We start from the raw sequence: 24,557 nt of genomic DNA on the forward strand, positions 1-24,557 counted from the left end.
GAGGGAAATGTTCTGCGTGAATGAATTTTAGCGTTAGGTTCTTCTCCATCCTGGCACTCTCTCTTAAACTGTTGTTCCTACCCTTATCTTCTCTTGATATCTTTGCTGAGGCTGTTCAACTCACAGCAGTAACCTTCCTCTCTTTCCAGCCCTTCCTCCCCCACTTTCATCCAGATGTCTCGCAGAGCACCTGCTAGTTTAGCCTTGGCTATTCAAGAAGTGTTATGAACTGCTGCTTATCATCATTTTGTGGTTGTGTGATAGTGGCTCTTCATATCTTTTGTGCTGTGAGCTCCAGCTGGATGGTGCAGAGATGCTTTGTAGGTGTCATGTTCGGTACATAAGTTTGTAACTAATGGCTCACTGACATGAGCAGAGCTGACCCCCATAAAAAGAGGTAGTAGCTTCTCTGAAAACCAGGAGGACTGTAGTAGGCAAATCCAGTCAGGCTTATAAGATGGAAGGGGTAAGTGACTGATAGTCATGATGTCTGTATATTACCTCCAGTTTCAGTGACTTTGTGCTTTGCCCTTCACCATAAGTTCCCAAGGGCAGGTTACAACAATAGAATATACAGTTTGAAAAAGTAGATAAGCCATTACAATGATAAAACAAGTAAAATTATGAAACTGTATTGCAAATGACCTGGGTCCCACAAAACAAAACAAGACACCCTCCAAAAGGAAACAATTTTTTTGTTTCACATCTGGCTTGTTGGGCTTCCTATGGGCTCATTTTGGCGAAAGGACGTGAAATAAATTCAATAAAAAATATTGTTGTTGGCTAAGTAGTCCAACCTGGTGTGAGGCAGTCTTCTATGTTTCTCGTAAATTCCTAGTGTGTTCCACTCATCTTCATTAGGAGGATTTATTCACCAGTTTGTCTGGCTGCAGTCTTGTACACATTTACTTTTGAGTAAATACCACTGGACTTACTTCTGAGTTGAAGTAAGGACTGTGCTGAAAGATTCATATTCTGTCTCCTTTCTGTGAAGACATGGATGGAGTAGGAGCTGTGCCTTAATGTGCTGCTGATGTTGAGCAGAGCTGTGGCTACTTCAGTGGCCTTTGAATGTCCCTTGCTGTGTAGCATGGCTTAGGGATCTATATCTCTTTTCAGCTTTTCCCTACCCCTTGAAATAGCTGGTGTAGGAACAATTTCATGTAATAAATAAAAATAAACAAATGTTGCTTTCCTCAAAGGAATCCAAAGCTCTGGATGGGGTCATTTGTGGGATGTGTTTGTGCCAGAGGACTAAAAATGAAATGCTTCCCTAGAATGACTTGTGTGGATGGGTTTTTGGTATTGTTCCATTGTGTTATAGATCCTAATGAGTATCATATTTTAGGTCAGTAAGGAGTTTTGCCCCAAGACCTTTTTGCTTGCTTAAACACAAACAAACAAACAAAAACTTTTGCCTGTAGGATGTGGCTTCAGTCACCCAGGGGTTCTGTTCTTTCCTGTTCTGTGGCACACTGTGATCTGAATGATGTAAGTGCCCTAGTTTGTTCTTTTTGCCCTGAACCACTATGGGAAAACTTGTGAGCACATTGCATGTCTTTACTTTATCAGGCTCCCAGTGTATTCTGGCCTAATACAGTATTCTGGCCATCATAAAGTTGGCATGGAACACATGTGCTTCTATCACTTAGGTTCACCCCTTCTGCTGCCAGTAGAGGTAGGTGGGTTGAATTTGATGATGGGGTTTTCCCTTTCAGCCCTTGGAATCTGTGAATGCATGGCACTTTTGCTATAGCCAGTACCATACAGTACTGTACCATACCACACCTACCATAAACACAAAATGTAGCTTGCTATAGAATGTGAGAACTAGTTAGAAGTGCTAATCAATTATGAAAATATATTTCCCAAGGTAAGATTAGTCTTTGCACTATTCACTGTACTCCTTTCTGATTTCCCCCTCCAGGAGCGTCCTGCCTCTGAGTCCTGGCAAAAGTTAGTGAAAACTCGGGACTATAAGAACAACAACCAACTGCGGGAGTACCAGCTGGAGGGAATGAATTGGCTGCTCTTCAACTGGTACAACAGGTGAGTTGCAGATGGCACAGGGGCATCTTTGGTAAATGTCATCAGTAACAATGAAGTAACAACAGGAGTTGTTTGAAGGGGTGCTGTTAGCATATTTCAGAGGCTACAAGCATTCAGCTAGGTTTTGGGGGTGTTTTTTGTTGATTTGGTATATAGTTTAATTGGCTTGACTTCTTAGTCACTTGCAGGGTAGCTGGAACAAATGTGCCTATAACTTATGCTAGGAATGTGGAGGCAGGAGAACTGTGTAACTGTTGGAAACGTGCAGCATGGGAAGCTAACCCCATACTGTGTGCACATGTTGCTGTTGCTGCAAATGTATGAGGCTGTTTACCATCAGTACTAGTTAATTTGGGACTCATTTCTGTGGGATGTAGACATGAACTCTTAAGAAGCAAGTAGATGGGGGAAAGCGCACCAGAAGGTTCAAACAACTTGTCTAGGTAACACACTGTGTCAGTGTTAAAGCCAGGAATTGTCTGCAGGAGGCCTTGCTCAGTTGTGTGCTTCCCAGGGATTGTAATGCCTGCTTGTGGTGTTTCCCATAGGAAGAACTGTATTCTGGCTGATGAAATGGGTTTGGGGAAGACAATCCAGTCCATTACATTCCTCTCTGAGATATACCTGATGGGCCTTCGGGGGCCGTTCCTCATCATTGCCCCACTCTCCACAATCACAAACTGGGAGAGAGAGTTCCGCACGTGGACAGAGATGAATGCCATCGTGTACCACGGCAGCCAGATAAGCCGCCAGATGATCCAGCAGTATGAGATGGTGTACCGGGATCCACAGGTTTGTGATGCTCTCTGGTCTCCAGGCACCCCTGGAATCCTTGCTGCTACTGCTGTGCCTGGGTGTGTTTTTTAACTTCTGTTGGGAATGTGGCCTGCAGGGTTCCCAGGAATGCTCTGGAGCAGGGTGGAGAGACTTTACTACTTTGGGGAGTCTAAAACCAAGGAGTACATGAAAAAGAACAACAACAAAATGTAAGATACCTAAAAAGGTCCATGTCATCCAGTGTTCTCATGGTGGCCAACCGGAAACCTATGGGAAGCTTGCAAGCAGGACCTGAGTGCAGTTTGCAACAGCTAGTATTCAGGGACAACCTACCTCTGACAGTGGAAATAAAACACAGCCAAGATGACCAGTCCACTTGTAATTTAGAGTAGTTGAGGGTAGTGTGAGTGGTGCAGCTGACTCAGTGGCGGCACATGTTTGGGATGTTCTGAAAGTGAGGTTCAGGCTGCACCTCCCCCCACTGTCAGAATTGAACAAAACTTTCAGAAAGCAGGGAGTGGGGCTCTACCACCTGGAAACCTTGGGGGAGAAACCTAACTGAGAAGGGCTGCTTATCCTTCAGTTATAGATGAAGCCCCTTCTCTACTTATGGGTATGCTCAGTGAACTGTGGAGTTATGCTAGGTATGGGCAACTGCTGAGTAAGTAGAAGATTACTGGTGATGTAGTTCCATGGTCTCTGTTTTAAGTGGAGCTTTGCAAGTCCCCTTCTGTTGAGCTTGACTGGCAGTTTACAGGCATCAGGTGCCTCAGTCAAGAACCTGAGGGACTCCTGCTACATGAGCAATCCTAGCTGCTAGCAAACTCTCCCATCTTGTTTTGGTATCTCCAGGGCAATCCTCTTTCAGGGCTCTTCAAATTTCATGTAGTCATCACCACCTTTGAGATGATCCTGGCTGACTGCCCAGAGCTGAAGAAGATCCAGTGGCGCTGTGTGGTGATCGATGAGGCCCATCGGCTCAAGAACAGGAACTGCAAATTACTGGAAGGACTGAAACTCATGTCTCTGGTGAGGCTTTCCAAATTGAATTTCTTCTTCTGTGCACTGTGGGAATCCAACCCTGGTACAAGGATACTGAATGGTGTGCAAGTGCACACCTATTTCTATTGCTTCACTGTGGCCAGGATCCTACTCCACAGTTGCACAACGCATGCCCTGAGGTTTGCCCAAGATAATTGTGCTTTGTCGCTACATGGCTCTCAAAGCCACCAAAGGGAACTTCTAGCAGCCCTCTAGCTATGTGCTGCATGTCTCTCATGCACACCAGAGGCATACCATAGCATAGCTTTTCCAGTTATACCCTTAGGAGAGTGACTGTGTCTGGATGAAACCATCAGTCAAAACTTGTGGACTCTTAGCACTTTCTACAGTGGGCAGCTTGGGAAGTTGAGTGCTTTCCTGTAGGAAGATGGCTTGGAGCCATCTGGCTTGCAATAGAATGTTTGCTTCTCCCTCGGGTGGCAATGGTTTGGGCAGGGCAGGTGCTGGCTGTAAAGATGTGAGAATGGCCTGTGAGAAGCTGGCTTCTCTGAGAGCTGAAAGACCCTTTGACTGGCAGAGTGGCCTGTCATCAGCTGCCTCTGCTCCAGAAGCAAAAGCACTGCGGGGCCACAATGCAGGAGTTAGCGCCCTGTCCATCCTGTTGCCTCAGCAAGTGTCCTGTCCTGATCTCTCCCTGCATGGCAAATAGGAACACAAAGTGCTCCTGACTGGGACACCCTTGCAGAACTCGGTGGAGGAGCTCTTCAGCCTGCTGAACTTCTTGGAGCCACAGCAGTTCCCATCTGAGACTGCTTTCCTGGAAGAGTTTGGGGACCTCAAGACAGAGGAACAGGTAAATAGGAAAGGTTGCAGGATTGACTCTCAGCTGGTGTGCTGATCCAGGGCCCACTATAGTAGAGTGTGTTTGTTTCAATGTTTTTCCCCCTATGTTTTTAGTTGCTCTTATCTGTAAACCGCCTTGAGTCCCTGACAGGAAGAAAGCAGAGTATAAATAAATATATAATAGTAATAGAGTATGTACCACCTTTCTCCCAACTAGGCATATTTGTTGCATATGCTACTTTCCCTGCTTGAGGCTCACAAAAGAGCAGTAAGCGGGCTTTGCCCTGACATCTTAGAATTTGCATGTCTGAGTTCTGGGCAGTTGCTTACTTAATCAGTATGCTAGGTCTGGCATGTGGAGAGCCTTTGTATGTGATGTTCCAGAATTGCTGTCTGAGCTGAGATCCCATGCAGTGTTAATGGATTATCTTTCTTCTTGATCCTGACAGGTAAAAAAGCTCCAGTCCCTCCTGAAACCCATGATGCTGAGACGGCTAAAAGACGATGTGGAAAAGAACCTAGCACCCAAACAGGAAACCATCATTGAAGTAGAACTGACCAACATCCAGAAGAAATACTACCGGGCTATCCTGGAGAAGAATTTCAGCTTCCTGTCCAAGGGTCCTAACCAGCACAACATGCCTAACCTCATCAACACCATGATGGAGCTGCGCAAATGCTGCAACCACCCCTACCTCATCAATGGTAAGGGGTAGGGCTGGAATCTGGGTACTCCAGCACATTTGACCTGTGGTGCCGCTGCAGTTTCCTCATCCGTAGTGAAGAGGCAACAGTTACCGTAGCAACTTCCTTTTAGCAGATGAATGGGGTGTTTCCTTAGGGGTGATGGTGCCATGAATGGTTCCAACAGGGGGGACAGGAGGAGTTCTAGTCAACAACAACATCTGGAGGACTAGAGGTTCCCCACCCTTGGCCTAGAGGTATACGGGCTACCTGCACCCCCTTCACAGTTCCTTTACCAAAGTCTCCATGGTAAATAATGAGCAGCACCAAAACAAAGTGATAATGTGCTAGGAATGCTTTGGGAGTTGATTATGAGCCTTGAACCGCTGGTGAATTTTCCCCCTCTCTCTCTGGGCCAGGGGCAGAGGAGAAGATCCTGGAGGATTTCCGTAAAACCCACAGTCCAGATGCTCTTGACTTCCAGCTACAGGCGATGATCCAGGCAGCAGGCAAGCTGGTGTTGATTGATAAGCTGCTGCCGAAGCTGATTGCAGGCGGGCACAAGGTGCTGATCTTCTCCCAGATGGTGCGCTGCCTTGATATCCTGGAGGATTATCTCATCCAGAGACGGTCAGTACAGCCCAAGAGCTCGCACCACAGAGCATCACCTGGATCAGTGATATCCTTCCAGAGCATGCTAAGCTGTTAGGCTTACTGTCATCTTCCAAAGCACTTATATATACCATTTTCTTCTCCCCCTCTGCCTAGATTCTCTCCTTCATCCCCTTATTGTTTTTCTCTTTCCCCATTGATTCTCTTCCTTTACCCTTGGAGGCAGGAAGGCAACAGCTGTGCTGTGAAAGCAAGCACAAACCCTCCATCTCTTGCAGCTGTCATAACTCACTTCCCCTGGATCCATTCTTCTCTGTGCATTTGAGTCACAATCTGCCTTGACCCACTACTATGTGGGATAGCAGTCTCTACTGAGAATTCAGTACCCATAGAGGGAAGGAACCATAGCTCAGTGGTAGAACACATGCCTTGCATGGAGATAGTCCCAGGTTCAATTCCTGTCATCCCCTGTTAAAAATAGGATTGATTGGTCACTGCTAATCACAATAGACAGTAGGGGGCTAAATAGACAAATAGTTTTCATCTGGTATAAGGCAGCTTCTTCTGTTCCTAATTAAGAAGCAGTCCAGTAAATTTTAAGTTCGTTCTCATGTGGGAAAGTCTTGTGGCACCTTAAAGGTTTAACACATTTATTATAGCATAAGATTTTGTGGAGCAGAGTCCCATTTTAAGCCATGGTTCTCCAGTCTATGAAAGCTTGTGCAGTAACACATTAGTTAGTGCTTAAGTTGCCACAAGGCTGCAACAGAGTAATGTGGCATCTCTGAGTGAACCAGCCACTGCTGGCTTAAAAGTGCCTCCCTGGTGGAGACCCGCTCTCTAAGCAGCACACTTGCAGCCACCATCTCGAATCTTATTCCAGCTGCTTTCTGTAATGTGACAAAGGTTGCTGGAAGTAGCACAAGAAGTAGCACATCACAGTTGGGAAAATCCTGGGCTTAAAGTTGCCTGGTGCTTAGAACTTTAATTTGGGACCTAGGAGAACTGAATAGTTTTTTGAATATGTAGTACTAGTGCCTATATGAAATATATTTCCAGCTCTGCACAGTAATCTAGTTGCTTTACTACTTCTTGACTATTGGTGTCAGAGAGCATCTTGGTAGAAAGCCCGGGGGCGGGGAGTGGGCTTTGGGTGAAACTGGGATTATTATAGGTGACCAACTTGGTTATAGGAGGGGGGTCTTGGAGTACCAGGTGTATTTGCTGATAACAGGGTAACTCCTAGATCCTATGCATGTCTATTTAAAAAAACCAGATTCAGATGGTGGTGGTGATGAAGATGAAGATGATATATTAGCACTTTAGAGCATGGCTGCAAATCATTCTATACACATTGCCTCAACAATCCTGGCAACAAGCCTGTAACATAGGCCAGCAGTATTCTCTTCATATTATAGAGATTGGGGTAAGGTTAAAAGATATTGGCATGATTGAAGTCTCCCAAAGAATTCATAGCCAGACTGAGATTTGAAACAGGGATGGCTGCTTCATGGCCATTGCTCTTTTCCACAACACCAGAGTAAGGAAACTGGGTTTGCTTAGCTTTACCAACACAACTCTGTTGCTAATTTGGCCACAGTTGGAGGCAGAAAGTCCTGGTTCTGTGGTGCTGCTGTTCCTTTTTGCACTATTCCCAAAGTGACCTATTATGCCTCCCTGTTTACACAGATACACCTATGAGCGCATTGATGGGCGGGTGCGTGGGAATTTACGCCAGGCTGCCATTGACCGCTTCTGCAAGCCGGATTCAGACCGCTTTGTGTTCTTGCTCTGTACACGGGCAGGAGGGCTAGGCATCAACCTTACTGCTGCTGACACCTGCATCATCTTTGACTCAGACTGGAATCCACAAAACGATCTGCAGGTACTGCCAACATCTCTGAGATGGGACCACATGGTCCAAAGGTCTGGCTAAAAACTTGTTGCTGTCTGTGGGAACAGAGGCTATGTAGAGTGACCATGAAAAATGTGGAACTCACTACTCAGAAGGCAAAAGGGTAATTGAAGGGGCATGAATCTGACACTCCCATCTCTTCCACATCAATAGGGTATCTCTACCAGCTTCAGGTGTACATGCATTTTTAGTTTTCAGTGAGTTTTGTACTCGTGAAAGTTTTCCCAACAATAAAAGTAAAATCTAATATTCCTGGGTTTGGAAATACTTTGGTTGTTTGTGAGTCTTATGGATTGTGAGTCTTATGGTGGTGTCTATTACGGTCTTTTATACTGGGAAGCCATGGCATGGCTGTTCTTCCTCCACCTGATGGGTTCAGATGCAATTATGAGAAGGTTAAGAGAGGTGGTGGGGGAAGGATTTTGATGGTGATGTGGATGGAGAAAGCTCCCCCGCTGCCTCCAGTTCTGCCAGCTCTGTCTCCAGTGATGCCTTCCTTGTCTCTCTCCTGTAGGCTCAGGCTCGCTGCCATCGGATAGGCCAAAGCAAGGCAGTGAAGGTCTATCGCCTCATCACTAGGAACTCTTATGAGCGGGAGATGTTTGACAAGGCCAGCTTGAAGCTAGGCTTAGACAAAGCGGTGCTGCAGGACATAAATCGCAAGGGGAGCAACAATGGGGTAAGGAGGCCTTTTGGAACCATGACCTTTGGGTCTGTGCTAATTTTCATTCCTTTCTGTAGACTTCATAGAATCATAGAGTTGGAAGGGAGCCTGAGGATCATCTAGTCCAATCCCCTGCAATGCAGGAATCTTTTGCCCAATGTAGGGCTTGAACCCACGACCCTGAGATTAAGAGTCTGATGCTCTACTGACTGAGCTATCCCAGAACCTACTTTTTGAAGTTGTCAGAGTTTTTTTCTGTTCGCTGTCCAAGGTGGGGTTCTCTTTTCTTTCTCTTTGTCTCTTTGGAAGGTGCAGCAGCTCTCAAAGATTGAGGTCGAAGATTTATTGCGAAAAGGCGCTTATGGGGCTTTGATGGATGAAGAAGACGAAGGCTCCAAGTTCTGTGAGGAAGATATTGACCAAATCCTGCAACGCAGAACCCAGACCATCACTATCCAGACTGAAGGGAAAGGCTCCACATTTTCCAAGGTTGGTGTATATTGTTTGTTTGGGGGCAAAACCAGTTGAGCCTGCAATAGTCCTCTTAGATTTTCAGTAGCATGCAGGGATATGAGAGCATGCCTTTGGGAATAATGGGATTGTGCTCTGCTCCATTATTTTCTGCAAGCCCCTCTGATTCTCACAGGCATTTGTTTTTGTGAAGTTTGAGCTTCTTTTCTGGTTTCATTGCATTCTTGGTTAAGGACTCTCAAAAACTATTAGAATGCTACCTTCTTCCTGTGACACTAAAGATGTCTGCTAAAGAAATGCAGAGAAACACAGTTACGAATCAGAATTACAATTGAACAATGGGTATGTGTAGCAAAGAAGAGAAGATGTTCAAACCTCCACTGTTGGAAGCAGTATATCACTGAAAACTGGTTGTTGGGAATCACAGTTGGGCAGAGTGCTGTTGCACTTGAGTTCTGCTTGCGGACTTCCCAGGGGCATCTAGTTGGCCTCTGTGAGAACAGGATGCTGAACTAGATGGGCCATTGGCCTAACTCAGCAGGCTTTTTTATGTTCTTACGTGTTTGACGGAGCTGAATCATTAGACTGAATAGTCGTATGAATTGTTTCTATCTAGCATTTGCCTTGTGACTCTGCTGTTGGCTCCAGGACACTGGAGCAACTGCCTCCCCCAGTTATTCTACCTTCTTAGCACAGCAGGTCCATGGGGGTCTTGTCAGTGAACCCCCTGGTGGGGTGTGGGATGCGAAATGATACTGACCATTGATACAGGCCCTGTGTGACCCCAGCCATGCTCCTTGCCTTCCCTGTATTAGTGAGATGTTTGTCCAAGGTGTCAACTTCTTCATAGAATCAAGTTGTAGTCTGTGCTGCATAGCGGAGAATTGGCACCAAGAGAGTTCTGGCGGTGAGACACTGTGTTTGTTTCTCACCTCTGCCTATATGTTATCAACTATATGCTTGGCTGACAAGCTGGGTTTCTTGAAACCAACCTGCTAAATGCAATGCCTGGTATGTATAAATATCCAGAAAAAACACCATTTTGAAATCCCAATCACGTATTGTTTATCCCAGGGCCTAACATCCCTAGCATGTTGGAGAAAGCCAATTGCTGGGCATGCTCTAATTTAACTACCAAATTCTCTGTCTGCACCCCGGTGTGGTTTCTTTCTGAGTGGTTCTGCATAAAGGATTCATGGCTCTCCTTTGTTCTGCTGCTTGTGTGAGGTATAGTCTGTTAATTTTCATTTCACTCCTAGGCCAGTTTTGTTGCTTCCGGAAACAGAACTGACATTTCATTAGATGATCCCAACTTCTGGCAGAAATGGGCAAAAATAGCAGAGCTGGATACAGATGCAAAAAATGAGAAGGTAATTATGATGTTACTATTTTGGAACCAGAAATAAAATGCATGCACAAACATATATACCTACATAACTGTTTGCTGTAAACTCTATTAAATGGTGCTTTGGGCTACTGTTGGTATATTATGGAAGACAGGAGCTTGATGCAGATCATCTGAACATCTCTTCTGCAGGAACTTGGGTCATTAGAATCCTTTCTAATACTATAAATTCATGCTGAGGTCCTTGGTCTGAGGGTTGTCCTGTGTGAGCAGTATCTCTGACCCACTCAGGTATGGCACAGTAGCACAACCTGGCCCTGAGTCAGGATATCAGATTCTAATAACTTTATTCAGCTGATAGCTTTGACTAGCAAGTGCCTCTGACACAACTTGCAGATTTAAGTTATGTCTGTGTTATGTGTTGAGAGAGCTATTGTAAGTTAAAGCCTGTTCCTTTTGCAAACTATCTAGCAATGCCTGGTATGTCGTAAGTATCAAACAAAAAAGTACTTATTTATTTTAATTGTATCTAATTCATACATGAAGAGTCTAGTGGTCTCTCATCCAAGGAACTGATAAGGTCTATAGTGGCTTAGCTTTAGCAATGCTGTAACATCAAGTGCTCCCCAGTCATTCACTGGGCCCAACTTTGGTTTTTCTTAACAACCTAACCTTTACTTATAGCTTATTTCAAATTAAACTTTATTCTTCTTCATCTCAGGGTTAAGAAGTCTGTTTTAAGTTTATAGATTTGCATCTGTCAGCCTTCCTTCTTTTTGGCCACTCCTTCAGTGTAGCCTGGTATTTAATGTACTCCTTCAGTGTAGCCTGGTATTTAATCCAAAGCAAGTCCTGTTGATTTTACTTCCAAGCAAACTTGCTTAGAATTGTGGCCTATAGTAATGCACTGACATGTGGTGTGAAATACATTTACTTACTACATATGTATGTCTACAATACATATGTTTGCATGATCGTGCACATGTGAAGACACACACACACAAACACACTTGCATAAAATTGTTGAATATAAGACAAAACACTGTCACTTAAAAATCCAGAGGAGAATAGAGAACTTTTTAAATCAAGTAAACGTTACTTCTTCAAGATCCATCACAAAACAAAACACAGTGATTGAAGTTAGTATTAACATTCTGAATGAAGCTGGGTACAGTTTTAAACAGCCTTTCAATTTTAAACCAGTCTCTAAATTGAGCGCCAGATGCAATTTATCTTCAGCTCCCACACTTAGCAATTTAGATACTCTGTGCTGTGAAATCAAATCAACTGACATTGTAAGAATGTAAAATTCAAGCATATAATTAAAGTCTTTTTCTTTAAAACCTGATCTACTATTTTCTATCCTTTCTTTTTCTTTTTCTGATTTCCTTAACATTGCTGTTTTTAAGGTGAAAAATCTGCACAAGCCAATATAAACAGCAGACATTGGAGGGAAACCTCATTACAAAGAAATATTTTATATCTCTTTAAGTTTCATTACCTTTACAACCATCATTCACCATTTTGTTTGAAAAGAGTGCTGTTTTCAGGTTTTATGTAAAGTTCTGATGAATTAACCATTAACAAATTAATCCCTGTATTTTCAAAATACTGGAGGTGGATGTTCACCCCTTTTGTCTTTAAGCTCATGTTGACACCTGTGGCTTTTGCATAGGAGCATAGAATGAAAGGAACCCATCACTTTGTACTGGGCCAGGGGGAGATGCAGACAATGGTTCAGGCTTTGGATTTTGGCAGTCCAATAGCTTTGCATTGTCCTTCTCTCATACCGATGTGAGTTGTAGCAACTAAAAGTATTGCTGTTCTTGCTGTCTGTACTCTGCCAAAGGCAAGACTGCATCCCCAAAAGGAAACCATATCTCCCATTATTTCCTTCCATGCTTGCTTATCAGATAGTTGCTGCTGTTAAAGGGAAAGGAACTCCCCCCTTCCCCCACCTTTGAAAGGTATTAGGTGGCTCCAGCCATCACAGTCAGTCTTCCTAGTTGGAGGCACTGAAAACAAGAGTGTGGTTGCTGCGTTTTTTGTGGGGAGGAAGAAACACTGAAGTGTTCAGCTACCTGGAAGAAAAACAGCATACGCGGGTGTCACCTCCTGAGCCCAGTCGCTGTACCTGCTTGCTCAGTCAATAAACTAGTTCAGTATGGTCCAGCTACCTCGGGCAGAACCAGTCATCTCTGGTGTCTGCCTTATTTGTTAATTAAAATTCTATACCGCCCTTCATCTGAGGATCACAGGTCAGTTTACAATATAAAATCACAAAAATGCATAAATAGCAACAAACAAATGCAATACCCCACCCCTCCAGTTTAAAAGGTCACATATTGTTTGAATAGCTAAAGGCCTGGGAGAAGCTGAATATTTTTGCCTGGTGCCTAAAGATATGTAACAAAGGCACCAGGCGAGCTTCCCCGGGGAGAGCATTTCACAAACAGGGAGCTACCACAGAAAAAGGCCTGCTCTCGTTTTGCCACCCTCTGGATCTCTTGCAGAGGAGGCACATGAAGAAGGGCCTCAGATGATGATTGCATGGTCCAGGTTGGTTCACATGGAGAGAGGCTATAGAATGTAGCATAAGGATAATGCCTTCTAATACTCCAGCTAGGCCAAAAGAAGCCACAGCAGAGGAAATACTGCTATGCAACAAACCACTGAGATATTTTCTTCTTGTTTTCCTGCCACAACACGCGTGCAATAATGAACATGGGCGGAGAGAATAAAAGAGTCACTCTGAAAAACAGGAAAGTGGGGGCAGGTGCACAGTCTCTGTTTTGTCTGTGGCCAACTCTTGAAAATAGATTTACCAACTCTTGGCCATTCCAGCTGTGATTTTTTTTTTTAAAAAAAGATGTATATCAGTGCTTACTTCTGAAAAATCTGTAGATGTTACAGTTTCAGAAAGAAATGGTTAACCATCCCAGGCAGCTTTGGGTGCAGATTCAAGTAGTTATATCTGTTCTTCTTTTTCCTTCCCTTCACAGGAGAGCCTAGTGATTGATAGGCCCCGTGTCCGTAAACAGACCAAACACTACAATTCCTTTGAGGAGGATGAACTTATGGAGTTCTCTGAACTAGACAGTGACTCCGATGAGCGACCCACACGCTCGCGACGCCTCAATGAAAGAACACGTCGCTACCTACGGGCAGAATGTTTCCGTGTGGAGAAGAACCTGCTTATATTTGGGTGTGTCTTTTTGTTAAGCTTTTCCTGGGAGCCCAGCCCCATATTATCCTGGGAAGGCAACAGTTTCTATAGTGTAGGCAGGCCCTAGAAGGTGGTTTCCTTTGTATGAGCAATCTGTGAAGTGTTCAGTGCAGAATAAGTGTCCAGTCTTTCCCAAATTTTATCAGCCATGGCATTTTCTGCAATACCTAGAGGGAAATCTGTGGGAGGAATAAATACTTCTGGGTCCAAAATCCAGACCCAGTGATCTGGATCCCTCCTTTAGCAATACCCTGCTCATTTTCCTCTATAGTTTCCCTTTCTATGAGTCTCTCTTCCTTTTCTTGAGCCTGGCCAGGCTTCGTTGATAAAGTGCAGTGTGTGAAGATGCTGGAAAAGTGCCAAGTGTCCTCATTAGTATGTAAGATACATCTCGTGTTTTTCAAGCTGGGGGCGCTGGAAAGACATATTGACCCATGGCCGGTTTAAATGGCATCTCAACGAGAAAGACATGGAAATGATCTGCCGAGCACTCCTAGTCTACTGTGTCAGACATTATAAGGGAGATGAGAAGATAAAGAGTTTTATCTGGGATTTGATCACTCCCACAAAGGATGGACAGAACCAGGCCCTACAGAACCATTCAGGTACAATAGGCTCATTTTGTTGTTGTTTTGTCACCTACTTTAAGATTCAGCTTTACCTCAATACAATGAAAGTAGGAGCTAAATAAAAACTTCCGACATGGGATCCTTTTCTAGCTTACACCAAAGCTAATAAAGCACTTGCTAATAAAGTGTAAAAGTTTTAAGTCATCCATTTAGTGATTGAACCTTCATTTGTAATCTACAACAAAGGCGCTTCTCAGATCAGAGCTGCATTAGTTGCATAGAGACATGGTGTGAAAAGATTTAAGACTGAACACAGAGCAGTTATCTATTGTGATTCTCCTGTGATTCCCTGCTGGGAACTGGCACATGCAAACAAAGCAGCAGTATTTAACCCACTGCTCATCAGCTAATGAGCAGGGAGTTCAGTCCTGCACAGAACTGTGTAGAGAGCAGGACTGAACTCTTCAATCATCAGCTAATAAATGGACAGTTCAGTCCTGTTGGGTGCTACTTCTGTGTATTTCCTGTGGGGCCATGATGGAAGCATATCCCTATCCCCACTCCCCTGTGGCTCAACTTCAGCAGGTGGGCGGAACCACCCACTTTTCAGTCACTTGATGTCATCATGATGTCAGATGACTGACAGGTGGAGGGCCCTGTTCATCTGTCACAGTTCATATGAGGAGGTATGAGGAGATAAAAGATCTGGCCATAGATCTGCTATAGAGCCATGTTGAGTCTGCAGTGGTGCTCATGATTCTTCCCCCTGCCTATTGCAGGCTTATCAGCCCCAGTGCCAAGAGGAAGGAAAGGCAAGAAAACCAAGAACCAGATGTTGCTCCCTGAGATCAAGAATGCTGACTGGCTCACCACCTGCAATCCAGAGATTGTCTTACACGATGACAGCTACAAAAAGCATCTAAAACAACATTGCAACAAGTGAGCAAATGGGGGGGGGGGTTGCTGACTGGGGGCTCCAGAATTGATTATCCATTGTGGGGTCTTATTTGATCTATCAGCTGCTGTGCATGTACACCATGGAGGTGCCTCAAACCTTTTTTGAGGAAGTCTGCTCCTGTTTTTACGCCTCTGGAACCAGGAGTCAATTTCCCCCTCCCCCCCCCAAAAAAAAACTTGGTGAGAACTGTCGAAGAAATTTAAGTTTGGAAAACTGTATGGAGAGGAAGCTGGGATTTCCTGTTGTGGATCCATGAGGATTAAGGATAGTTCCCCAGCTCAAGTTTTGCAGACTCTGTAAAATGGAATGGTGTACAAATTGGAAAATGTCTCAGGGACATGTGCTTGCACCGTTCCTGTTCCCCCCCAGGTCTAGAGCAGGAAACAAGCACCCACTCATTCCATAAACATTAGATGTGTTTAGCTTCTCTGTTTTGGTGCAAGTCATGAGAGAAAAATGCATGCTCTCTGCTTGTTCAGAACATTTTTGAATAAAACCTAGTGGATTTTTGCAAAAAAAAAAAAAAAATCATGATTTTCTGGAAGAGGCTATGCAACTGGCAAATTTTGCTCACTTCTCTACAGTGCACAGTGGACACATGATTGGGACTGTGCTCCCCTGTGTCCCAAATGCAACCCAGCTGGCACTAAGGGGATACCAAGCGAGTGTGCTTCTTCTTAACTGTCTGGTTTTAGAAAACCTGGAATTTCTGTATTATATTTCAATACATTTCATTGACTGCAGCATATCATCTGCCCCCTCACATACCACCTTATCTCATGTGTTTTCTTTTTGTGTGCACCTATGTTGGGTAGTAACTCAAGTTAATGGCACAGTAAGAGTGAAGTGTAACGTAAACCACAGCTGCTTATTCGCCAGCCTGCATGCCCAGTGGCTTCTCTTCTAGCACTGGGATCTGGTCCCTGCAAGGCCAGCTTTCTAAAAAGGCAGCAATGACAGTTTCCACTGCCAGCAAATGAACTGGCACATCCTGGAGACCTGCAGATTGGCTTGGCAGGTTTGGACAGCATGTTGGAAACTCAGGATTTTGCCCTCTGAATCACTTGCTGCTCTTCCTTTCGGTAGGGTGCTGCTGCGTGTGCGGATGCTCTACTACTTGAAAGCTGAAGTGTTGGGGGAGGCAGCCGACAAAGCCTTTGAAGGAACTCCTGCCAAGTATGTTACATTCGCCTTCTGGAATTATGCTTTACTGTTTTCCCTACTGTTGGAAACATACACAGCTTGAGTTGCTGTGCTCGAGTTGGTGTGTGTGTGTGTGTGTGTGTGTGTGTATGCGCGCGCATGCACACACACACACACGCACAGGTGTTTTTGCACTCTGCAGGAAATTGTAGAACCCTGCGAGTGCATATTTTTACCTACTGCAGATTATATTTGAAAGAAATCTGTGGAGTCTTTACAGGGTATTCATGGTTCTGAAAATACATGCAGATGAGAGTGGCAATAAGCTCAGCTGAATTAGAAAGGAGATCCATGCATGGCAAAACTCTGATAGGAGACTCCAAACCTATCCTGGAGACAGCAACAAAATTAAATATTTTAATTAACTGGTTGATCCTGACTGGTGCAAATGTCCAGGATTTCACCCAGGTCTTTCCTAGTCTTACCTGGAAATACCAGGAACTGAATCTGGAACATTTTATAGAACTTCTTAGTGGATTTTCAGAAGACCACACTCCCAACATTTTATAGAAATGTTGGAACTTGCTGAAACATACGTGGTCTTAGTGAAGGGCAAAACAGTTTGGAGAGATCCTTTATGGACCATTTGTTTTGATGGTGGCCCTGCTGTTGTGGAATTTCCTTCCCCTTGAGTTCCATCACACCCCTTCCATGCTAGTCATAGGCCTAAAGACTATTTCATTCTATAATTTGTATAAATGAGAGGAATGCCTGTGCAGAATGTTCTTGGGATGTAATCTTTGCCTGTCCTTCACAGAGATCTGGATTTCCTCCTGCCAGACATTGACTACATAGAAATCCCTGTGGATTGGTGGAATGCTGAGGCAGATAAATCCCTCCTTATTGGAGTTTTCAAACATGGTATTACTTTTTGTATGGCCTGGAGTATTAATAGGTTGTATGTGTGCCTGTCTGGGAGAGGGGAATTAGATGGAATCTGAAAGGTTTTCTAATATATTTTTAAAATAAAACTTTATTTCACAGTTTTTTAAAAAAATATTTCTGTTACTTCTCCCTCTCTACATATGGAAAGTAGGCAGGGATGTGTGTACTCTGTGCTTAAAGAAAGATCTAAATTCTGCTCTAAGACTATCTTGAATCCTGTGATCATGCTGTAATCCTATTCATACTTGGGAATAGGCCCCATTGAGCTCAGTGTGACTTAATTCCTAGCAAGCATGCATAGGGTTGCTCTGTAAATCCTGCACAGGATTTTATGATGGGATTGAAATGCCTGTGTGTTGTGAGTTTAGGTTGTGTTTTGGGTGTTTAGGCTGTATAAAGGGGGGGGAGAATAGTTACAACTGACTTGTATTAAACTATATATTTTGTAGGTTTTAATGGTTAGATAAAAATAATAATAATTGTGGGCTGTAATGTGATATTTTAGGAATAATAAACATAAACCTCTTTCATATTTATTTATTTATTTAACTTGCATACCTCTGTTTGCCATAGTAAGGGGCAATAAGTTATCCAGGGCACTGAATACTTGAAATCCTGATAGGGCCCTTCTCTGGCGACCTGTATTATGACTGTATTATGTCCACATACCCTTGCCTGTATTATGTAACATAACAAAGTTCAACTAATTCAGCAACAACACTGCATTATATAAAATGGGCAGACCACCTATCTTACCTCCTCCTGTTTCTTGCTGATTACGTGGACCTTAGCGGAGATGTAGTAGTAGAGCGTTAAGGCTGGAAGCCCTCGGCTGAATATCACTGAACAAAAAACTTGTGGCTTTTGTCAGGTTACGAAAGGTACAATGCTATGCGAGCTGACCCGGCCCTATGCTTCCTTGAGAAGGTAGGCATGCCAGATGAGATGCTGCTGTCTGCAGAGCAGAGTGTCATCGATGGAGTGCAGGATGCTCCAGAAAGGTAAGCTTATGCTGGGCTGGCAGGTATTGATCTGTCACAGGAGCAGAATTGCTTAAGTGAACACTATCCAGACTACACGCTGATATTGCTGTGGGAGCTGTACACAAAGGCTGTCGGTGACATTAGCTATTTCTAGTGATGCTGTGGATTGGCAGATGAGGAAGCTTGGTCTATATGAATTACATCAAAAGGTTATGCCTTGGAGCAGTTCTCTCCAAAAGCTAAGTGTGTACCATTCATGCATACAGTCTTGAGAAAGCATATCCATAGTGGGTGGTGCTTTTGGTGATCCCCAAGTGTTAAATCAGCAGAAGGTGGGGATGGAATGATTGTTGGGCTGCCCATGACTGTGCTGTCACAACAGTCTTTGTTATGAGGCAGATGCATACCTATAGCACAGGTAATAATAGCCAGCACTGCTTGCCTCCACTTCAGTGGAATTAAAGTTTGGAGAATTCTGTCAGAATGACCTTGCCTTACAAAGCTTCTACAGACTAACCCCCTCTTGGATTGCTTTGTTTAGAGGGAACGTGGATAAAGAAGAGACAAGTGCAGAGAAGCTGGACGGGCTGCAGAAACAGGAGGTAAGTGTGATTTTCTAGGCAGAGATCTGCTTACTCTGCTTCCATTATCTGTTCTGGGACTGCAGAAAACACAACACACACAAATAACACCCTTGACAGTTTCACATCCCTTAAAGTTTGGGGTTTGGGTCATATTGACAATATGAAGTGTTATTCTGGTGGTTTCATAGTAGTGTCTTTATGGATGTGTAACATATGCTGCTGTGGAGGCAATGTAAATTATTTTTCTTACTGCATAATTCAATGTTGGCTTTGCGTATTCGGCTTTCGGCCCAGAAGCCAGTGTCTCTAAAGAAGCTTTGTTGATGTGGGCTTGTTTTCATTTTATAGGAGACTTCAGATGGTTGTGGTGAAGTCACTGAGAAGAAGGAGGACACCATGGCAGGTGAGGCTGCGCATCTAGATATTTTAGGGAGTGTAGGGGTATTAAATTTATTGGTTAGAATAGCAGCTTATGCTAACTTCCAGAGCAAATAAAAACTGTATTTCAAGAACCTATCTTGCAAAAGATCCTTCATTATGCCTTTGAAAAACTCCAATAATACTTTTTTTATTCCAGGTGCTTTGCAACTTAACAAAAATTAAAGAATCCAAGAACTCTGGCCAGGCGGGAGATCAATTTTAAAGTCTTCAAACAGTTTTATTATTATAGTATTGAAGCAAATTCTATTTGAAATAAATTCCAGGACAAGGCCCTGTTTCGCTAATTCTTCCTCAGCTAGATTTTCATGGTCAAGGTGTACCAATTCTCTGTATGCATACAGAGAATTGGTACACCTTGACAGAGGCATATGTAGGTGGGGTGAAGTACTTAATGATTCAGTAGGGATGTTTCAAGGACTCTGCAGCATTTGTGTTAAATACTAATGACCTTGCTGATGTTTGAAGCCCAGGATGGCTCCGACCCAGACAAATCCAGCTGGCCTGTGTCATCCGCCCTCACAGCCAGACTGCGACGTCTCGTCACTGTCTATCAGCGTTGCAACCGTAAAGAGCTCCCTACTAGGCCTGAGATCATTGGGCCTTGTAACCATGGTTATTGGCTGCAAGAGGAGATGTTTAGGAGAGCCAACGAGATGGACCCTATCAACAAGGAAATGCAGAAAAGGTAATATAAAACAGTGGGCTGTGAACAGGCTTGATCTTATTTGAGCACTGGAAGGACTGTTTTAACATAAATGGGCAAAAACTGCTAATAACTTATTCCCAAACATTGTAGATGGCTCAGGCTCATAGCCTGCATGCTGTAATTTCAAGCTTGCAGATGCTCCTACTGTTACTGGAATCCCATATGCTTTGATTCCAGATTGTGGCATAACGTAAGATACCAAAGATCGCCCCAATACGTAGGGAATGTTCTCGTTACACCAGGAGTCAGCAAATACAGTATGCTTGCTATGACAAGTCCGGCAGGTGTGAAGAGCAGGCAGTCTCTCGCCCAACTTTAAAGCTGCAGGAGTGAGAGAGATTGTTGAAGTTCTACAGTGACACCCGCCACCTCTCCAGCTCCAAAACTGGGAACTGTTCAGCTGCTTCATTATCATTTGTTCAATTTGTATCCCAAACATCCTTCCAAACTAGAAAAAAATAGATTGACCAGAACTAATACATAATTGCGACAAACTGAAAATTGGATTTTTTTTTTAAAGCAAGTTTCATGAATGGGTGGATTTGTGTTCCCCATGTATTGCAGATGGACCAGAAGAGAGCAAGCAGATTTCTATCGCACTGTCTCTTCATTTGGGGTAATGTACGATCCAGAGAAGAAGGTTTTCGACTGGACCCAGTTCCGATCCATTTCACGTTTGGAAAAGAAAACTGATGAGAGCCTAGAAAAATATTTCTATAGCTTTGTTGCAATGTGCAGGAACGTCTGCCGCTTGCCCCACTGGAAAGAAGATGGTGAGTGGGAACTATTTGGGGCTTCTAAACTTTAGAAAATTTAGATGATGGTGGAGGACATTACCCTGCTTCTTTCCTTTTCAGGTTTTTTTCTACTACCATTCTACCCTTGATGGTTTTCTCTACCCTCCCTCCCTCTTCTATACTCGTAGGCCCAGCTGATCCTAGTATCTACGTGGAACCAATCACTGAGGAGCGTGCCGCGAGGACCCTATACCGAATTGAACTGCTACGGAAGGTCCGTGAGCAAGTGCTGAGGTGTCCGCAGCTGCACGAGCGGCTCAAGCTTTGCCGCCCAAGCCTGTACCTTCCCGTGTGGTGGGAGTGTGGTAAGCATGACCGGGATCTGCTCATCGGTACAGCTAAACATGGGCTGAACCGCACAGACTATTATATCATGAATGACCCCCAGTTGTCATTCCTGGATGCCTACAGAAACTATGCTCAGCACAAAAGGAGAGGGGTCCTTGGAACAGAAAACTTGTGTTGCCACCACCAAGCAAATTCTAAGCTGTATTGCTCCCCTTCATACAATCAGGTGGAAAGAAAACATGAATCTCCGGAGACCGAAATGGAGAGCTGTATCAAGCTAGTGGGCTCAGGCAATAGTCTCTCGCGGACAGACAACATCTCTCAGGATAGCAGCTGTGAAAATTTCATGTCGAAAGTCCAGGGTATGATTTCCATTAACTATGATGAGAGCTCTTTGCCTGACTCTCTGATGTGCATGATGTATGATGAGAAGGCGTGCAACAGCGAACATAGCTCCCTTGCCCGAGACAGTCCCAGCTGCACAGATGTCAGTAGCAATACTACCAAAATAGCAGAGGGCAAAATAGATGGGGATGAAGATCTATCTAGCTGTGATGCTGAGACCACAAGAGAGCCCTCCTACCTGGATCACTTGCAATTTGGCAGTGACCAAACGGAGGCTCAGAATGCAGCCCAGGAGCCCTCATCTAAGGAAGCTAAGCCCTCCAAGAGCTTTATTGTGGAACCCTGTAATGCCCTTGAGCACATGGAGAGTCCGTACGCTAACCCAGGATCAGTACCGTTTGAAAGAGATGGCATGGAAGGGGTCCTGAGCATAGGAGTGTATGGCCCCAGTCTCCGTAACTTTGATATCAAAGTCCATCCTGAGAAGAGATTCATGGGCTTGTTGCATGAAAAGGGCTTGGAAGAGAAATCGGTGCAAAGTCAGAGCCACAGCGAAGAAGAGGAGGAGGAAGAGGAGGAGGAAGAGGAAGATCATTTGGAGGTAGCTGCTGACACTGTGGAAGATTTGAGAGGTTGCTTAAAGACCCCAGATGGTGGTGAAGACAAACCCATTGTGCAAGAGGAGCAAAAGCATAGTTCATGTCTTCTCACTACTCTGGATGCATTCATGAAGGAAAGGAATAAGGAGCTGGTTGAGTCAATCTCGAGTGAGCAGGCAGCATCCAAATGTGATAGTGAGCATGGGGCTGGGGAGGACGATCAAGCTGAATTTGAGAGCCTTGAGGAGCACACCCCAGTCTTGCAAGAGATCCAGACCTGCCACCATCACCACTACCACCGTTCTGCACGAAGCCAGGCGTCAGCAATTCAGATGGAGCTCCTTAAGTCACATCCTGTTTGTATGGAGGCAGACCCCTGGGGAGATGACACAGAGGAAAAAAGGGGCAGTCCTGTTCCACAGCCTCTCTGTGGGAATGAAATGAAGAGGGAAGAGGAAGAGTGTGAGAATCAAGACCTAGAGAAGAGGGATGAAAGCAGCCAAAATCAAGGTAGAGTAATGGGGGTGGTATCTTTCTGCTAGTGAACATTCCTGCGTATCTTAGTAATTTTCATTTTGAGGTGAATTGTAACTTGACACTAAGTATAATATAAAAATACAGTATTATCATGACATCAACTGGCGAGGTAAATCTTATATCTTTACAAGTGCCAGAAAACTGACTGTGGCTGCGGATTAACAAATTTGAACTCCATAGGATCTTGCTTCATGCATGTTGCATTTTATACCCTTTACCAACCGAGTTGGCTCAGTTAGTTTGTGAAAATGAGCTTTTATGTATACTATTTGAAGGTTAGGATCAAGCTAGGCCACTGAATCATAGTAGCTGAATTATTTAACTGCTTCTGTTTTCTTCTGGTATTTTGCAGCAGCGCTGAATTCTGTTGTTGCAAGCTTCCAGAGACACTTAGTGTTACATATCAAACTTCTGCCCATAATTAGCAATCTTATTCAGAATCGCACATGCCATTCTGTCATTTGAATTTACCGACACTATTATTCAAATATATGGGAGCTTCTAGAGGGTGTCATAGATGTCTAGAGAACCATACAGTTCTTTGTTGAAGATCATCAATGCCTCAGAATGCCTTTGAAAGAAAGAGCGATTTGATGCTTTAACGAATGCTTACGTGTTGTTTTCCACTCCGTTTAGATTGTTTTGAGAAGTTTTCTGAAGATGAAAGTAAGAGTTCCACATTTGCTGTTCCTGGAGAGATTGATGAACTGCAAGATGTCCGGGCACCTACCATTGCTCAGCTTCTGCAGGAGAAGACCCTCTACTCTTTCTCAGAGTGGCCTAAGGTGGCTTGGTAGCTTAAGTATGCATGATTAAGGGCTTTAGGTCAATGTTCTGCAGGGACTGAGATCCACTTACCATGTTGTTTTCACACAGGTGCACCCTGGCTTGTGTCTGAACCCTTTTGAAAACATATTGAGAGAAGTAGAATAGATTATCCAGCAACATTTTGGAAGCAACATTGAAGTATTTCTCCAAGTTGAATATTTCTCTGTTATACTTCCTGCATTATAGTGTCATATTTTATCAGATATGGGTGTTAATATCAATAGCTGTCCAGTGTCTTCAATAAGCAATGTGAAAAACACAGTTGTGTTTGAGATTCCAGTGGGCTATAGCCTTTTCTTTGTACAGTGGTGCCCTGCTAGACGAATGCCTCGCTAGACGAAAAACTCGCTAGACGAAAGGCATTCGCTAGCGGAAGGCTGCCCCGCAAGACGAAAATGTCAATGGGGCTGCCTCGCAAGACGAAAAAAAAAATTTTTTTTTACGCGGAAACCTCCGCGCTCCATTGCCGCTTCGTTAGACGAAAAATTCGCTCTAAGAAGACACTCGTAGAACGAAATATTTTCGTCTAGCGGGGCACCACTGTAAAAGGCCAGGCACTTCACTTCTGAAAAATGTCCTAGCAGTTTTGAAGTACTGAGGTTTTCTTTGAAGAAGAAAAATTTTTTTTATCTCTTTTTAGTTATTGGCCTCATGTTCTGAGTGTGTGGCCTAACAGGACTTCAGCCTAAATGACAAGAGCCTCTGGCAGGCCTGTTATTTATTGTTTCCCTCCTATGCCCTTTATCTTATTTTGAAAGGGGCATCCTGGTGCTCTGCATTTGACTTCCTGCAGTCCAGGGTTTAGAACCCCGGTGTAGTTATTATCACTCATTGTTGAAATATTGCTGAGGCAAGTTAATAACCATCAGAATGCTACTGATGTTAAACCTGCTCCCAGTGTGTTTGTGTATATATGTCCCAACAGGACATTATTGGCATCAACCTTACATTAGTAGCTTTAAATTATGATTTAGAGAAAGGAACAAATTGATGTGTGATGGAAGGGTAAATTGTAGAGGTTTATTTTACAGCTTGTGTTGCTTATTGGTAAATGTCCATTCATACTTTCAAATGCGATTTTTTAAAATGCAACAGAAATAGAGAGTGTATCTGCATAATGGCTCCAGTCATTTTCTTGCCTGAAAGCTGTCAATTTAAAACTTTGTATGGTATGTACCCTGGAATGAACCCTTTCTACAGGAGTGACCAAGTGTCGTGTGTATTACATGAACAGGCTTGCCGCCTT

At 43.9% G+C, this 24,557-nt stretch overlaps 1 protein-coding gene across 7 annotated transcripts in view; it reads left to right on the top strand.

Annotated features, from left to right (window-relative positions):
- Positions 1-24,557, top strand: part of CHD6 (chromodomain helicase DNA binding protein 6) — a 97,160-nt gene that overhangs the window by 65,030 nt on the left and 7,573 nt on the right. For 4 of the 7 annotated variants that reach the window (XM_033153229.1, XM_033153228.1, XM_033153230.1 and 1 more), the window contains 22 exons: positions 1,928-2,049; positions 2,598-2,841; positions 3,679-3,855; positions 4,538-4,681; positions 5,121-5,376; positions 5,775-5,985; positions 7,657-7,852; positions 8,397-8,561; positions 8,853-9,035; positions 10,277-10,387; positions 13,365-13,567; positions 13,994-14,193; positions 14,937-15,096; positions 16,202-16,291; positions 17,076-17,179; positions 18,075-18,204; positions 18,728-18,788; positions 19,119-19,173; positions 19,677-19,896; positions 20,482-20,690; positions 20,843-22,456; positions 23,120-23,268. In XM_033153229.1, coding sequence (XP_033009120.1) covers positions 1,928-2,049; positions 2,598-2,841; positions 3,679-3,855; positions 4,538-4,681; positions 5,121-5,376; positions 5,775-5,985; positions 7,657-7,852; positions 8,397-8,561; positions 8,853-9,035; positions 10,277-10,387; positions 13,365-13,567; positions 13,994-14,193; positions 14,937-15,096; positions 16,202-16,291; positions 17,076-17,179; positions 18,075-18,204; positions 18,728-18,788; positions 19,119-19,173; positions 19,677-19,896; positions 20,482-20,690; positions 20,843-22,456; positions 23,120-23,268 — 5,004 coding nt within the window. Of the gene's footprint in view, positions 1-1,927; positions 2,050-2,597; positions 2,842-3,678; positions 3,856-4,537; positions 4,682-5,120; positions 5,377-5,774; positions 5,986-7,656; positions 7,853-8,396; positions 8,562-8,852; positions 9,036-10,276; positions 10,388-13,364; positions 13,568-13,993; positions 14,194-14,936; positions 15,097-16,201; positions 16,292-17,075; positions 17,180-18,074; positions 18,205-18,727; positions 18,789-19,118; positions 19,174-19,676; positions 19,897-20,481; positions 20,691-20,842; positions 22,457-23,119; positions 23,286-24,557 lie in introns of all 7 variants that reach the window. The other 3 variants (XM_033153234.1, XM_033153232.1, XM_033153233.1) reach the window with 3 other exon arrangements.

The sequence above is a fragment of the Lacerta agilis genome, chromosome 6 (assembly GCF_009819535.1).
Source record: "Lacerta agilis isolate rLacAgi1 chromosome 6, rLacAgi1.pri, whole genome shotgun sequence".
In the NCBI taxonomy this organism is placed as follows: Eukaryota; Metazoa; Chordata; class Lepidosauria; order Squamata; family Lacertidae; genus Lacerta; species Lacerta agilis.